This window comes from Microcaecilia unicolor, chromosome 6 (genome assembly GCF_901765095.1).
Source record: "Microcaecilia unicolor chromosome 6, aMicUni1.1, whole genome shotgun sequence".
Taxonomy (NCBI): domain Eukaryota; kingdom Metazoa; phylum Chordata; class Amphibia; order Gymnophiona; family Siphonopidae; genus Microcaecilia; species Microcaecilia unicolor.
This window is the reverse complement of record NC_044036.1, coordinates 184,217,778-184,232,953: the sequence shown is the minus strand read 5'-3', so window position 1 is coordinate 184,232,953 and position 15,176 is coordinate 184,217,778. Positions and strand designations below refer to the sequence as shown.

General features: G+C 43.7%; 1 protein-coding gene across 1 annotated transcript in view; it reads right to left on the bottom strand.

Annotated features, from left to right (window-relative positions):
- Positions 1-15,176, bottom strand: part of LOC115472489 (cadherin-related family member 4-like) — a 252,344-nt gene that overhangs the window by 74,118 nt on the left and 163,050 nt on the right. Inside the window, 1 exon segment of the mRNA XM_030206781.1 lies at positions 10,731-10,946. Within this exon segment, the coding sequence (XP_030062641.1) occupies positions 10,731-10,946 (216 nt within the window).

The following is a 15,176-nucleotide window of genomic DNA, read 5'->3' as shown; positions in this document are numbered from 1 at the left end:
AAAGCTGAAGCTGTGTATACTAAAATCTGCTAATTATTTACTAAAAATAATCCAACAATGTCAAGTTGGGTAGTCTAGATTTCCTGAGTAGAGGAGGTGTGATTAGGTGCCGAAAGCGACATTGAAGAGGTGGGTTTTGAGCAATGATTTGAAGATGGGTAGGGAGGGGGCCTGGCGTATGGGCTCAGGGAGTTTGTTCCAAGCATGGAACAAACCTCTATCATGTCTCCCCTCAGCCGTCTCTTCTCCAAGCTGAAAAGCCCTAGCCTCCTTAGTCTTTCTTCATAGGGAAGTCGTCCCATCCCCGCTATCATTTTAGTCGCCCTTCGCTGCACCTTTTCCAATTCTACTATATCTTTCTTGAGATGCGGCGACCAGAATTGAACACAATACTCAAGGTGCGGTCGCACCATGGAGCGATAAAACGGCATTATAACATCCTCACACCTGTTTTCCATACCTTTCCTAATAATACCCAACATTCTATTCACTTTCCTAGCCGTAGCAGCACACTGAGCAGAAGGTTTCAGTGTATTATCGACGACGACACCCAGATCCCTTTTTTGGTCCGTAACTCTTAACGTGGAACCTTGCATGATGTAGCTATAATTCGGGTTCTTTTTTCCCACATGCATCACCTTGCACTTGCACTCATTAAACGTCATCTGCCATTTAGCCGCCCAGTCTCTCAGTCTCGTAAGGTCCTTCTGTAATTTTTCACAATCCTGTCGCGAGTTAACGACTTTGAATAACTTTGTGTCATCAGCAAATTTAATTACCTCACTAGTTACTCCCATCTCTAAATCATTTATAAATATACTAGTGAAAAAGGCCTGTTTCTGACAGAAATGAAACGGGCGCTATGTTTGAGAGCGTGTGTGTGAGATTGACTGTGTGAGACAGAGTGAATCTGCGAGTGTGTGTATGTGACAGAGAGAGAGACTGGGTACGAGTGTGTCCGTGAGAGAGAGAGGGTGTGTGTGTGAGAATCAGAGTGTGTGCCAGGGGCCCCTCGCTGCTCCGTCCCAGTTCCAGGGTCCCCCCTCCATCCCTCCCTCCGAGTTCCAGGGTCATCCCCCCCTCCAAGTTCCAGGGTCATCCTCCCCTCCCTCCGAGTTCTAGGGTCCCTTCCAGTTTCAGGGTCCCCCCCACCCTCCCTCAGGGTTTCAAGGTCCCCACCCTCCCAGTTCCAGGGTCACCTTTCCTCCATCCCTCCCAGTTCCATAGTCCCCCTCCCAGTTCAAGGGTCGCTCCCCCTCCCTCCCTGTTTCACGGTCCTGTTCCCTACCTTCCTCCCTCCCTCTGAGGTGCTTGGTGGGGGGGGGGGGGGGGTTGCTATTTGCTGTCAACCTAAGGAGACACTGCTTCTGGCGTCCAGCAGCTAAGTCCTGTCGTGACCCACAGGCAGCTTGAGGTCCCTCATACTGTTTCAGTGACACACATTGACAGGCAACAGCGGGGCTGACGCAGCCATGGGCACCCTGGATAAACTTTGTATTGTTGAGAAATGATGTGAAAATACAGAGTTTAAATTTGCTGTTTCTACCAGGTAGAATAATTTTTAAAGCTGTTTTAGTGATATTTAATTTAGATTTCATGATATTCATATGTACAGATGGGTAGCTTTCAAATAAATTAAAAAGGTGTGCAGTAAGAAACCAAAAACAAAAACCTTTTGTCCTTTACCTGTTAAGGCGCAGTTTATCCAGTAGAAACAGCTTTAGACGTGTTTCAGATGTAAGAAGAAAAAAAAAAACAACAATGTGGATCAGCAGCTCCTAGGTGTGCTTGGTTTTGAGTGTATGGAAATGACGGCTGTGTTGGGGAGTGGAAACAGAGATTAACCAATAGGCTTCCTTGCTTACAGTGTAGTTGATTGGGTCACTTCCACTCGTGTGTAGCAGAGGCGTATCTGAGGTTCGGCGGTAGGGGGGGCAGGGGCTAGAGTGAGGGGGCACATTATAGCCCCCCCTACCGCCGTCAACCCCCCCTACCGCTGTTAACACTCCCTCCCTCCCCCGCCTACCGCCGTCACCTACCCCGAGGTCCGCTTCCTCCGGCTTTTTAAAATATTGCTTCAGCTGGCGGGGGGCCCCAACCCCCCGCCAGCCCAGCCGCAATCTTTAACTTTTTCATCCTTGTCGTGCAGCGCGCTGTGAAAGCTGCATGCATCTTTAGATCCAGTTGGATGGAGTCTGATGTCGCAGCACGTTGTAACGTCAACGTGCTGCGACGTCAGACTCCATCCAACTGGAACTAAAGATGCATGCAGCTTTCACAGCGTGCTGCACGACGAGGATGAAAAAGTTAATGATCGCGGCTGGGCTGGCGGGGGGTTGGGGTCCCCCGCCAGCTGAAGCAATATTTTAAAAAGCCGGAGGAAGCGGACCTCAGGGTAGGTGATGGCAGTAGGCGGGGGAGGGAGGGAGGGTTAACGGCGCTAGGGGGGTCCGGGGCAAAATCTGCGGGGGCCCAGGCCCCTGTGGCCCCACGCAGATACGCCCCTGGTGTGTAGTAATCGTCCTGCTGCATGGCCAGAGTCAGAGAGGAGAGGGGGTGTGGCGGAACGGTGAGCAAGCGGCTGCGGGAGGGTGGGTGAGGGGGACTGTGGGCGGGGGGACGGGGTGCAGCAGCGATTTTGTTTGGTTTTGAGTGTATGGGAATGATGGCTACATTGGGGAATGGAAACAGAGATTAACCAATGGGCTTCCTTGATTTGTTGAGTGCCTGTGCTCCGTCTTAACGTCATCACGTTTGACGTGAGGGCGGGGCAGACACTCATGGGATCTACACAACTACAAATTTAGAACGTTGAAATGTTGGAGGCTTCATTAGAACGTTGGGGTTGTGAATTATGTCTGGATGGGGCATGGCTGAGGGCGGGTCTATGAGTGAGAGTGAGTGGTGCTGACAGCCTAGCCTACCAACAGTACAGGGCTTCAGTGTTTCCCTGCCACAGAGTGAGCTTCAGAACGTTGGAGGTGAGAATTATTTATACAGATTAAAAAGCAGCCTTTTGAAAATCCAGATACATGATATCAACCGGCTCCCCTTTGTCCACGTTTGTTTACTCCTTCAAAGAATTGAAGTAAATTGGTGAGGCAAGATTTCCCCACACAAAAGCCGTGCTGACTTGGTCTCATTAATCCATGTCCTCGGATGTGCTCTGTAATTTTGTTTTTGATAATAGCCTCTAACATTTTGCCCGGCACCGACGTCAGACTCACCGGTCTATAATTTCCCGGATCTCCCCTGGAACCTTTTTTAAAAATCGGCATTACATTGGCCACCCTCCAATCTTCCGGTACCACGCTCGATTTTAAGGATAAATTGCATATCACTAACAGTAGCTCTGCAAGCTCATTTTTCAGTTCTATCAGTACCATCCGGTCCAGGAGATTTGCTACTCTTCAGTTTGCTGAACTGCCCCGTTACGTCCTCCAGGTTTACCGTGAAGTCAGTAAGTTTCTCCGACTCGTCCGCTTGAAATACCATTTCCGACACCGGTATCCCACCCAAATCTTCCTCGGTGAAGACTGAAGCAAAGAATTCATTCAATCTCTCCGCTACGTCTTTATTTTCCTTAATTGCCCCTTTTACCCCTCTGTCATCCAGCGGCCCAACCGATTCTTTTGCTTCCTGCTTTTAATATACCGAAAAAAATTTTGCTATGTTTTTTTGCCTCTAATGCTATCTTTTTTTCGTAATCCCTCTTGGCCTTCTTTATCTGCGCCTTGCATTTGCTTTGACACTCCTTATGCTGCTTCTTGTTATTTTCAGACAGGTCCTTCTTCCATTTTCTGAAGGCGTTTCTTTTAGCCCTAATAGCTTCCTTCGCCTCACTTTTCAACCATGCCGGCTGTCTTTTGGACTTCCGTCTTTCTTTTCTAATTCACGGAATATGTTTGGCCTGGGCCTCCAAGATGGTATTTTTGAACAGCGTCCATACCTCTTGTACAGTTTTTACCCTCTCATTTGCCCCCCTAAGTTTTTTTTTAACCGTTCTTCTCATTTTATCAAAGTCTCCTTTTTTTAAAGTTAAACGCTAACGTATTTGACTTCCTGTGTATAGTTACTTCAAGGTTGATATTATGATTACTGTTATCAAGCAGCCCCAGTACCATAACGTCCCTCACTAGATCATGCGCTCCACTAAGGATCAAGTCTAGAATTTTTCCTTCTCTCATCGGCTCCTGCACCAGCTGCTCCATAAAGCTGTCCTTGATTTCATCAAGGAATTGTACCTCTCTAGCATGTCCCGATGTTACATTTACCCAGTCTTTATTTGAATAATTGAAGTCACCCATTATTATCACATTGCCCATTTTGTTTGCGTCTCTGATTTCTTTTATTATTTCTGCGTCTACCTGCTCATCCTGGCGAGGCGGACGGTAGTACACTCCTATCACCGTCCGTTTCCCTTTTATACATGGAATTTCAACCCACAATGATTCAAAGGTGTGATTTGTGTCCTGCTGAATTTGTAATCTTTCTGAGTCAAGGTTCTCTTTAATATACAATGCTACCCCTCCACCAGTCCGGTCCACCCTATCACTATGATATACTTTGTACCCCGGTATGACAGTGTCCCACTGGTTATCCTCATTCCACCAGGTCTCAGTAATGCCTATTATATCCAGTTTTTCATTTAGTGCAATATATTCCAACTCTCTCATCTTATTTATTAGACTCCTAGCATTTGCATATAGACATTTCAGAGTATGTTTGCTGTTCCTATTTGCATGATGCTTAGTACTTGACACTAATGATTTGCCATCTTTTGTCTGATCTTTGGTTGTATTTAAGGGCACCTGACCTACCACGGTCTGTTGTGCAACCTCACTATCCAGAAACCCTATCTTCCCTGTTTGTGAAGTATCCTTGCAAGATACCTTATCCCGAACAATGCGCTTTTGAGCGACTGTCAGCCTTCCCCCCTTTTCTAGTTTAAAAGCTGCTCTATCTCCTTTTTAAATGCCCATGCCAGCAGCCTGGTCCCACCCTGGTTAAGGTGGAGCCCATCCTTTCGGAATAGGCTCCCCTTCCCAGAATGTTGCCCAGTTCCTAACAAATCTAAAACCCTCATCGCTGCACCATCGTCTCATCCACGCATTAAGACTCTGGAGCTCTGCCTGTCACTTGGGCCCTGCGCGTGGAACAGGTAGCATTTCAGAAAATGCTACCCTAGAGGATCTGGATTTGAGCTTTCTACTTTAGAGCCTAAATTTAGCTTCCAGAACCTCTCTCCCACATTTTCCTACATCATTGGTACCCACATGTACCAAGACAGCCGACTCCTCCCCAGCACTATCTAAAATCCAATCTAGGTGACGCGTGAGGTCAGATTGCATTGCCTGAAACAGTTTACAGTGCTTGTGTCCTTAAGAAAGGAAAGAAGTGCCTTTGGACTACAGATCTTAGTCTTCCAGCAGTACTCTGTAATAGACTTTTCCTGAGCACATGTCCCAGTTCCTATGCCTTATGGGGCTTTTCCTATTGGCCGGCCCTTGTTCCTGTGTATACTGGGTAAGTGACTAGCCTGCTTTTCTCTCCAGTGGGGGTTGAGAGAACTGTCTGCATGCATGCTTTCTCAGAACTGTAAACTGACTTGCTGTACCTTGTTGCATAATCCCCCTTCAAGCTACTGTAAAATAACCAGGTTTTTACCATTTAAAAGTATTCACAGCATCTACTCTTTCAGCTTGGTGCTGAGACATCCCAGCTCCCCTTATATACAGGGTGAAGTCATAAAGTACAGACTCCCAGTTCTACAAGGCAGAGACTGTTGTCCAGCACATCTAATTGTAAATTATTTCCTTTTGTTTGAATTTGCATTAAAGAAGATTTTGGTTCAAGAGTTCTGAGACTTTACAGTGATGTTCTATACTCTGGTTAACTGTATGCTAATCTCTTGAGTAGAGAGAGCCTATAAGGAGACAGAGCAGAACAGTAAAACCTTGATCCCTACAGTAGATATCTCAGGGGGCAGTTTGAGAGTTGCAATATCTCAGGGGGCAGTGAAAACTTGAACAATACAGTAAAAAGGCTTAGAGGACATTCTCAAAGTAATTCATGTGTGGCTAACAGAGGATAGTGGAAGCATTGTATTGCAGAAGAATATCTGGTCAGCTAAGCAAACAGAAGTGTGTGTGAATAGACTCCAACAGCTGCTCAGGCTGCATAATTAGCTTGCACAGTGTTAGCAAAAAGATATATAGTTGTGCAAACCCCACCACTGCTATAGTGATGACAAATTATCAATTTGGGCACAGACCTAAGACACACTGCCTGCAAGATATTCACCTTCATTCAGTCTCAAGCAAAAGTATCCACTTGGGGCACACCCCTTCTCCAAGGCACACTCACTGCTCTCAAAGGAAAAAAAAGAAGATTGGGCTGAATTCAAAGACAGTAAGGAATGTGAGGTCACTGAACCGAGTGTACAAGTAATACAGGCCAAATTACAGTGCAATTTAGATGCAGCACAAGCCAGCCATAGTAATGAGAACACATAGGCCTACAAGAAAAGCAAGACAGGAGTATGAAACAGAAGTGCGTAAGTACCTGCTTGTCCTGGAAAGACTCTGGCACAAAGTAGCACAGAAGATAGGTGAGGTATCAGAAAGAGGCCAGACTGAGAGCCACTATGTTTGGTGGGCTACTCAATGAGCATTGGGGAGGAATAGATAATGCCCTGTTTAGTATGCATTTGCATGCTCATTGTGTTCAGAGCTGGCAAGCACGTTGTTACATGCACTCGCCAGCTCTGATCATCGGGCGGGAGCAAACGCAGGCGCTAGTACAACACTACTGGCCTCTAGCTCCCATGTTTGCTTCTGATCATCAGTGCCTCAGTTCTTGGGCTAGTGATGGCTCTTCTGTTCTGTATTGGATTTGTAATGTTAATATTATCATTTGGTCTATTCTTATATCTTGTCTGACATTGGTCACTGAATCTTCTAATGCAAAAATTATCTTTATTCTGCCATGGGTATACTATACCCTGTTTATTAACCTGTTTATCTCTTTTAAATTTCTCAAATTCTTTCATCTTAAGATCTTTTTAAAAATCCTTCTACATTTTTCTTGCATTCTTTATGTAGTACATCAAAACGTGTCATTATCATGTAATAATTTTAAATCACGCTTTACCTTTTCTTCTTTACTTTTTGCTGTTTTAATTATTAAGATCGTTAGATCAACTGAGCATTTGTTCAGGATCACTTCCTATTGTTTCATAAATACTGTGTCATCTGAAAACATCTTTGGTTGTTTAGCAATCTTTAGTCCCTTTGGTATTCTGTTATACATACAATAATCCAGAAGACTGGAAGCATGTAGTTCTGTCCTTAGTAGTTTCTTACTCAAGGGATAATACAAATTGGGGCAATTTACAATACTAAAAAATAATAATCACAAGTAATACCAATGATGGTAAACAGAAGGAGGGAAAAGAGAAAGGAAGATGGAGAAATGCAGGAGCGTTTGTCTCAGTCCTCATCCCTCTTCCCTCACCCCTGAGTCCCTGACCGAATGTGAGTTAGAAAACCCAAGACTTAATATGGCCTTTTTAAAACTTTGAAACAGACTTCCTGATAGATGTAGAGAAAATGGGAGTTCCAGAAGGAGGGACATAGGTAAGAAAAAGCAGATTTACGGGTGATATCCAAGCATAGCAGCAAGAGTGGAATATGGTAGGCCAAGAGTGAAGGAAACAAACGAACAGTGGCAATAATCAGCCGCTAGCTATATAACTTACCTCTGTTTCTGCTGATACTTAATAGCAGTTTAACCTTATGGGGAATTTCTTAAAATTTTTTTCCACAGGTAAACCTTGCTTTACCCGCACAAAGAGGTTTAATAAAATTACTTCCTGGTATATGCTCATAGAAGGCACACATTTTTTTGTATCACTCATGTGGAGGTGTTCCTGGGAGTGTAGTTAAGGCAGATTGCAAAGCATGAGCGTAGTTTATAAAATACGCACATAAGGCAAAGGGGTATGGTTGTGATTTATTTGACTTACTATGCCGCCCTTTGTTACAACAGCAGAATGGTTTACAAACAATATAAATAAAATATATTCATAGGAGGAAGGGAACACCAATATCAGCTAGAACAGATGAAGCAAAGTCAAATCAAATCAATTCTTGAATACCGCTAATATCCCTTTTCCAGGGTTCAGTGCGGTTTACATTCTAGGTGAGACAAAAGCCGATAATGTTAGTGTGAGGTATGAGAACAATTAGAGACCATTGGTGTAATGCATGAGACCAAAAACATACTAGGAGGTAGAAGTCAATGGAAGTCAAGAAAGAAATACACTATAGCTTACTATATTGCACTGTCTGACCCTGGGCTCCAATCCAAGAGTGTAAGGGAGAGCCATGCCAAAATTAAGAGGAGTAAGCCTGCTCAAAAAGATAAGGTTGTTTTAAATCTTGGGGAAAAGGTTTCAATACGTAGGTACAAGGGCATAACATTCCAAAATGTTGGGGCAAGAAAGAAAAAAGCACATTGATGAGTGAATTCTAAATAGGCAGACCGTCCTGGGGGGGAGATAGAGTCGACCATCAGGCAATGCTCGCAACAAGCTCAGCAGAGTATAGATAGTGATGAGAGATGCTAGGTATGAGGAAGTGCCTAGGTGAAGCACCTTATGGGCCAAGTATGTAAGTGCTACTTGCATCGGCGCTGACTGCAAGTAATCCTATGGTATGGTAAAGAACTTTTCTGTGCATGCTAGGTCCACATCCCAATACTTACCTCACAGCCTTCACACTCATCATGCATTACCTTTTGCTGTTAAAATCTGGTTAGTGCAAAAACTTACTACCCTTAAGTAAAAGGGCTTGATATAGGCACCTACTTGCATTTCCACCTAGTTCTAAAATTATGTTATAGTTATGAATATATACATGGCTATCCAGCATGGCACATACATATAGCTGCTGTTGAATATTCATATAAAAAAAAAATTATATATATATATATATATGGAGTACCTATGCTCTACATGTACAGAGACATCACTATACTTACTACCAGGACTTTGTTTGAGGGGGTACTTGAGGGTACTGAGTACCGGCACCCATGGACCCCAAGTTTTTATGAAAGAGCTCAGGCTCTACACACCAATTCTGCGTTGTCATAGATTCTGTGACTGGTTGCAGGGGGCTTGGCTATTGTGGGGTGGGTCCCTCCGTGATCACCCCACCCCTGAAGGGTGGCCTGGCATTTGAGTACTGGCACCTTTTTTGCTAGAAATAACACACTGCTTACTACTGTATATTCTTCCTCCATCTCATTTCTTTTCACTCTGACAATCCTTGTATGTGGGGGTGGAGAAGGGCTGGGGTTGGTATATTGTAAATATATGACTTGCAAGTCTGGCCTTTGATTTATTTGGAAGGTTGTGCTAGTATTGATGGGGCCTTTTACTAAGGCATGTAGGCACCTAAGCATGTCCAACGCATGTCTATTTGGAACTACTGCCTGGCTACCGCGTGCCCTGGGTGGTAATTTCATTTTTTACGTGCGTCCGATACGTGCAGCAGAAAATATTTTTTATTTTCTACTGCGTAGTGCTAACCAGGCGGTAATCGGCAGTGTACGCGTGCTGACGATAACCGCCCAGTTAACATGTGAGACCTTACCGCTAAGTCAACAGGTGGCAGTAAGGTCTTAGGCCCAAAATGGACGCGTGCCAATTTTTATTTTGCCGCATGACCATTTTCGGCCCCTCCAAAAAGACCTTTTTAGCAGGTGCGCTGAAAAATGGACCTGCACACGTCCAATACATGCATCTACAACAGCGCAGGCCATTTTTCAGTGCACCTTAGTAAAAGGACCCTTGAGTTTTGTAATGTTGCTGCATGTTCTTTAATAAAGATTGAATGATTTAAAATAAAAAGCGTGATAAGTGCAAAGCCAGTGCAGTAGATGCAGGGGGCATGCCCAGAATCTGCCTTCAGTTACTGTATAGGGCAGACACCTACCACAGAGACATCATGCTACATGCCTTGGTCGATAGCATAGCCACACCCATATTATCAGCCAATGTATATAACACGAGGCCAGCCCAAAATAAAACAATTACATGATCTGCCACGGTGACGCAACATGCACCCTCCCCCTGAACACCCCCAACAGCAATCAGAACCCCAACAATCACCCCACCCCAATCTAGCACTGCTCCAATAACTCCCTCTCACCCTGATCAAGCATCCCTTCTGATTATAACCCCCTCAAGATCTGATCCCCCCTCCCCCAGGATGATTCCTCTCCCATTTGACCCCCCCCCCACTCTGTAACTGTCTGATTCAAGACCCCCCCATAGGAAAGTTCCATTCCCATAGGCAATTCTCCCCCCCCCCCCCCCCGACATTCACACATTCCCTGGTATTCTAGTGTACAGGGCAGGAGTGGTCACTCTCCACACCTACCACAGCCGAGTCACTCCGCAAAATTTCCTGCAGCCTGAATACTGTCATCCTAATGGGATGCTGTGAAATCTTCAGCACTACAGGATTGATCCTGATCCAACTTCAGTGCAGTCAGGTATTTCACAGCCAAATAAATCAGCAAGAAATGGTTACATGGCTTCTAGCATACAAGATCCTATAGAGACGTAGGTGAAGCATGTGCATCCATGAGCCATGAGGTAATTAATTATATTTGGTCATGCCATCCCTTTCATTTCCTAAGTGAAGACCATCCCCAGAACTTACCACTTCTTGGGTTGATGTAAAATATACGGGGGCTATGTTCATCTACTATGCTGAACTCAACATTGTTGAATTTGTAGTCCCGGTCTGTGGCATTCACTTGCCCGATGACTGACATGAGGGGCGTGTTCTCATCGACATTAAAGCTCTGTATTCCTGGATTACACTGGGGATAGTACTGGTTCACGGGAGTGACCGTGACAAACACCGGAATGACAGCTGGGTTAGGAGAAAATAAAAGACAGTTATTGCACAATAAGTAACTGAGATGGGGATTGCAAAAAACCATCTGGGAGGACAGGAGAATGTTTTGAGAATGCAAACAAAGATACGAGATAATGCAAATTCAGAGGCAATTTTCAATAGCCTCCCTCTGGACACCTTTCCCCTACCCTTTCCAGCCAGTACCCGTGTTTCCTCTCTCCCTCCAGCCCTATGTTGCAGTAGCAACACCAGCAACAGAAGAAAAACAAGCGCGGAGCCGCAGCAGCCTTCAGGCTTGGCTCTGTTATCCTCTGCCCCCGCTGACGTCAATTTCCCGTTCTGGGAGTCTCCTGCTGAATGCGGGAGACTTGGCAGGTCTGCAGTATCTTGTTTCCAACAGTGGGCAAGCCAGACCAGCAGTACCTGGCAGAAACCCAAATCGTGGTAACACTCCATCCTACAAATCCCAGGGCAAGCAGTTGCTTTCCCATGTCTGTCTCAATAGCAAACTATGGACTTTTCCTCCAGGAACTTGTCCAAATCTTTTTTAAACCCACATACGCAAACTGCTGTTACCACATCCTCCGGCAAAGATTCCAGAGCTTAACTATTTGTTGAGTGAAAAAATATTTACTCCTATTTGTTTTAAACTTATTTCCATGTGATTTTCTTGATTGTCCCCTAGTCTTTGAAGTAAAAATTCAATTTACTTCTACTCGTTCTACATCACTCAGGATTTTGTAGGCCTCAGTCATCTCTCCCCTCATCCATCTCTTTTCCAAGCTGAAAAGCCCTAACCTCTTTAGCCTTTCCTCATATGAGAGGAGTTCCATCCCCTTTATCATTTTGGTCACTCTTCTTTGAACCTTTTCTAATTCCGCTATATCTTTTTTGAGATACGGTGACCAGAACTGATTGTAATACTCAAGGTGTAGTCGTACTATGGAGCAATACAAAGGCATTATAGTATATTTGGTCTTATTCACAATCCTTTCCTAATAATTCCTAGCATCCAGTTTGCTTTTTTTGGCCACTACTGCCACACACTGAGCAGATTTCAGCGTATTATCTACAATGACACCCCTTGAAGCTTTGGGGCCCAGTTTGCCCCCCCCCCCCCCCCAATGCCAGCCCTGGGTAAATGTGAAAACTAAAAGTGTCCGAAGCAGTAGGAGGAGGCGTAGCCAGGCTCTGACTCTAGTTTTTTGGCCCAGAATTTACTACGTTAAACTTTGCTATGGAAGTTAAGTGGTGATTGGGTGTTTCTCTGCTACTAAGCTTATTATCAGTCTCTTGGTGGGAAGGGGTTTTTGCAGAACACAAAATATTTAAACATTGCCATTAAGCTGCTTTATTCTGCTACTAAATATGGCCATTAACAGTGAAGTGGACTGCAGATAGAACAACAAGGAGGAGCCAAAAATCGGAGGAAGAAAATGTTACTGAAAGACCTGACACAGCCCACGTTTCAGCAAGTGCCTGCTTCAGATATCAAAATTGTTCATCACGCCAGTACAGCGCTTCCTATGTAAATTTGACAGTCACAGTATTAGAAATGCGCAGTGTCATAGTAAAATGCCAACAAAGTAAACTCATTTCACTATCACACTGCGCATGCTGTGTAGGGTTACCTTATGGCTCCAGAAAAAGGAGGACGGATTGAGCCAGCAGGGTTTTACTTCCATTGCTTTCAATGGAAGTAATTGAGCCAGCCGGGTTTTACTTCCATTACTTGAAGTAAAACCCGGCTGGCTCAATCCGTCCTCCTTTTTCTGGAGCCATATGGTAACCCTAATGCTGTGACTGTCAATTTTACATAGGAAGCACCGTATTGCTGCGACAAACAATTTTGAGCCCTGACACAGGTACTTACCGAAACACAGGCCGTGTCGGGTCCTTTGATAAAACTTACTTTCTTTAATTGTTGGCTCCGCCTTGTTGTTCCATCTGCAGCCCTCTTCACTGCTATTGCTCCATCTTTGGTTTGTGTTGCTATTTACCTCTGGTCTGCTCTGACTAGATATGACCATGTTGTTGGAATGTAATTGTATTTTACATGCATTGCCTGTCACCTATTATTTCTCTGTGATTACTCTGTGACCTCTGATGTGAATTACTTAGAGAGGTCACACAGCTATGCAACTTCCTGTGGGGGTTAGATGCAGCACATGCAGCACATGGAGCACATGGAGCTCATGATCTCTCCTAACCTGAGAGGATCTATGGTGGTGTGAGCATCCATTACCATCTAAGCACATGGAAGGAGCTGATAATACAAATGTATAGTAATAGGTATATATAAGCCTGTCTGATTTATAATCTAACTACAAACTGTGAGTAAACAGATGTTTTGTTACTTCAACTTTAAAGTGACTCAGCAGTGAATTATTCAGGGGTGAATGAGAGAGAGATGAAGAAAGAAATTAACATTTCTAAAGCTGAAGCTGTGTGTACTAAAATCTGCTAATTATTTACTACAAATAATCCAACAAAAGGGTTATGGGCCCAGGGCTCAGGAATTGAAAAAGAAGAGAAATATTACCAGGCAGAAAAAAAGGCCACATTTTTCTCTTAAGTTTTAAAGGAAAGATTCAGTCTGTCTCTCTCTCCCCCCCACACAGCAGACAGAAGGCTAAGAAAATGGCTGAGGGAAGAAATTCACCATTGTTCTATTCTCTCAAGGTGCCTAAATTAACTGAATTTAATTATCGGCAGTGGGAACTAAGATTCATATGTCTCCTTCGAGCAAAAGATTAGATATATGCTTAGACCAAGACAGAACAGCTGAAAATATGGCTGAATTGGACAATGCAAACTATTATGTGAAGTGCATGCTTTTGGAAGCTCTCTCAGAGAAACAAGCCATATTAGTGGAGGGAAAAGATACACCAAAGGACATTTTATATAAACTGAGAACTATGTATGCAACTACATATGCAAAGCAGCAACCAATTTGGCTGGCAGAGTTGAATGAAACCAAATTAAGGGATAAAAGTAAATGTAATGATCACATTATGCATCTTATGTCTTCATTTCAAAAGCTAGAACTTTCTGGAATTCCCATGTGTGATGCATTGAAAAGAGCATTTCTTTTTACCTCACTATCAAAGAAGTTTGATGTTTTTAGGTCTGTAAATGAGGCCATTGAAGGGCAATCTTTTGAACAGACAACATCAAAACTAAGGCAGGAATGCATAATAAATGATTCTGAGGAGATGTGTTCTCAAAGCAAGTCAGAGAGAAATGAAACAAATTTCTTGGCAAAGAACAGAGGAAGGCGGAGCTATGGGAAAACTCCACCCAAGGGCAAGCTGATTTGCTACTCATGTGGAAAGGAGGGACATGTATCTAAATGGTGTAAGGAAACACAAAACACTCCCTCTAGCTCACCTAAGCCAATGGAACTAAAGAATTTTCAAACCAGGAAATGTATGAAGGACAAAGATAAACACAAAGGCTTTCTAATGGCAGAAAAATCTTTGACTATGGTAAATAATAATTCAAATGAAAGTACTTGGATTTTGGATTCAGGGAGCACATGCCATTTAACCAATTGTAAGAATTTCTTTCAGGAAATGTGTCCAGAGGAAGGTATTCTTAAAACTGCAAACGCAGGGACTGCTAAGATCCAAGCAAAAGGTATTGGATTCTTAAAATGCAAAGTGTCTAATGAAGTTAAAGAAATTCCTGTAAGTGATGTCTTGTATATTCCCCAAGCAGTTTGCAATATGCTTAGTGTATCTACATTAGATAAGAAGGGATTTGTGATTCATTTTGAAAACAGTAAGTGCACAATCTCTAAAAATGATGAAGTGTATGCTGAAGCTTTTATGCATAATGATGTTTATAAGCTGAACATTTCAGGTGAAGCCTCACATATGGCGCAAGTAAGGAAGAATGATGGTAAATGTAGTCTGGAAATCTGGCACCGCCGCCTGGGACATCGTGATTCTAAGGTGATCCAGGATCTTTACAGTAAGCAACTGGCCACCGGCATTCAGATAAGTGCAGATGCTGGTAATATGGAGAAATGCATAGACTGTGTTACTCAAAAAGGTGTAAGACCCTCATTTCCTGCATACACAGGAAATAGGAGTAATAAAGTGCTGGACTTAATACACAGTGACTTATGTGGACCGTTTAATATCCCATCATTGGGAAATAACAGATTTGTGCTAATATTCTTGGATGATTTCTCTAGATATTGTGTGGCCTATTTGCTGAAAGAGAAAAGTCAAGTCACAG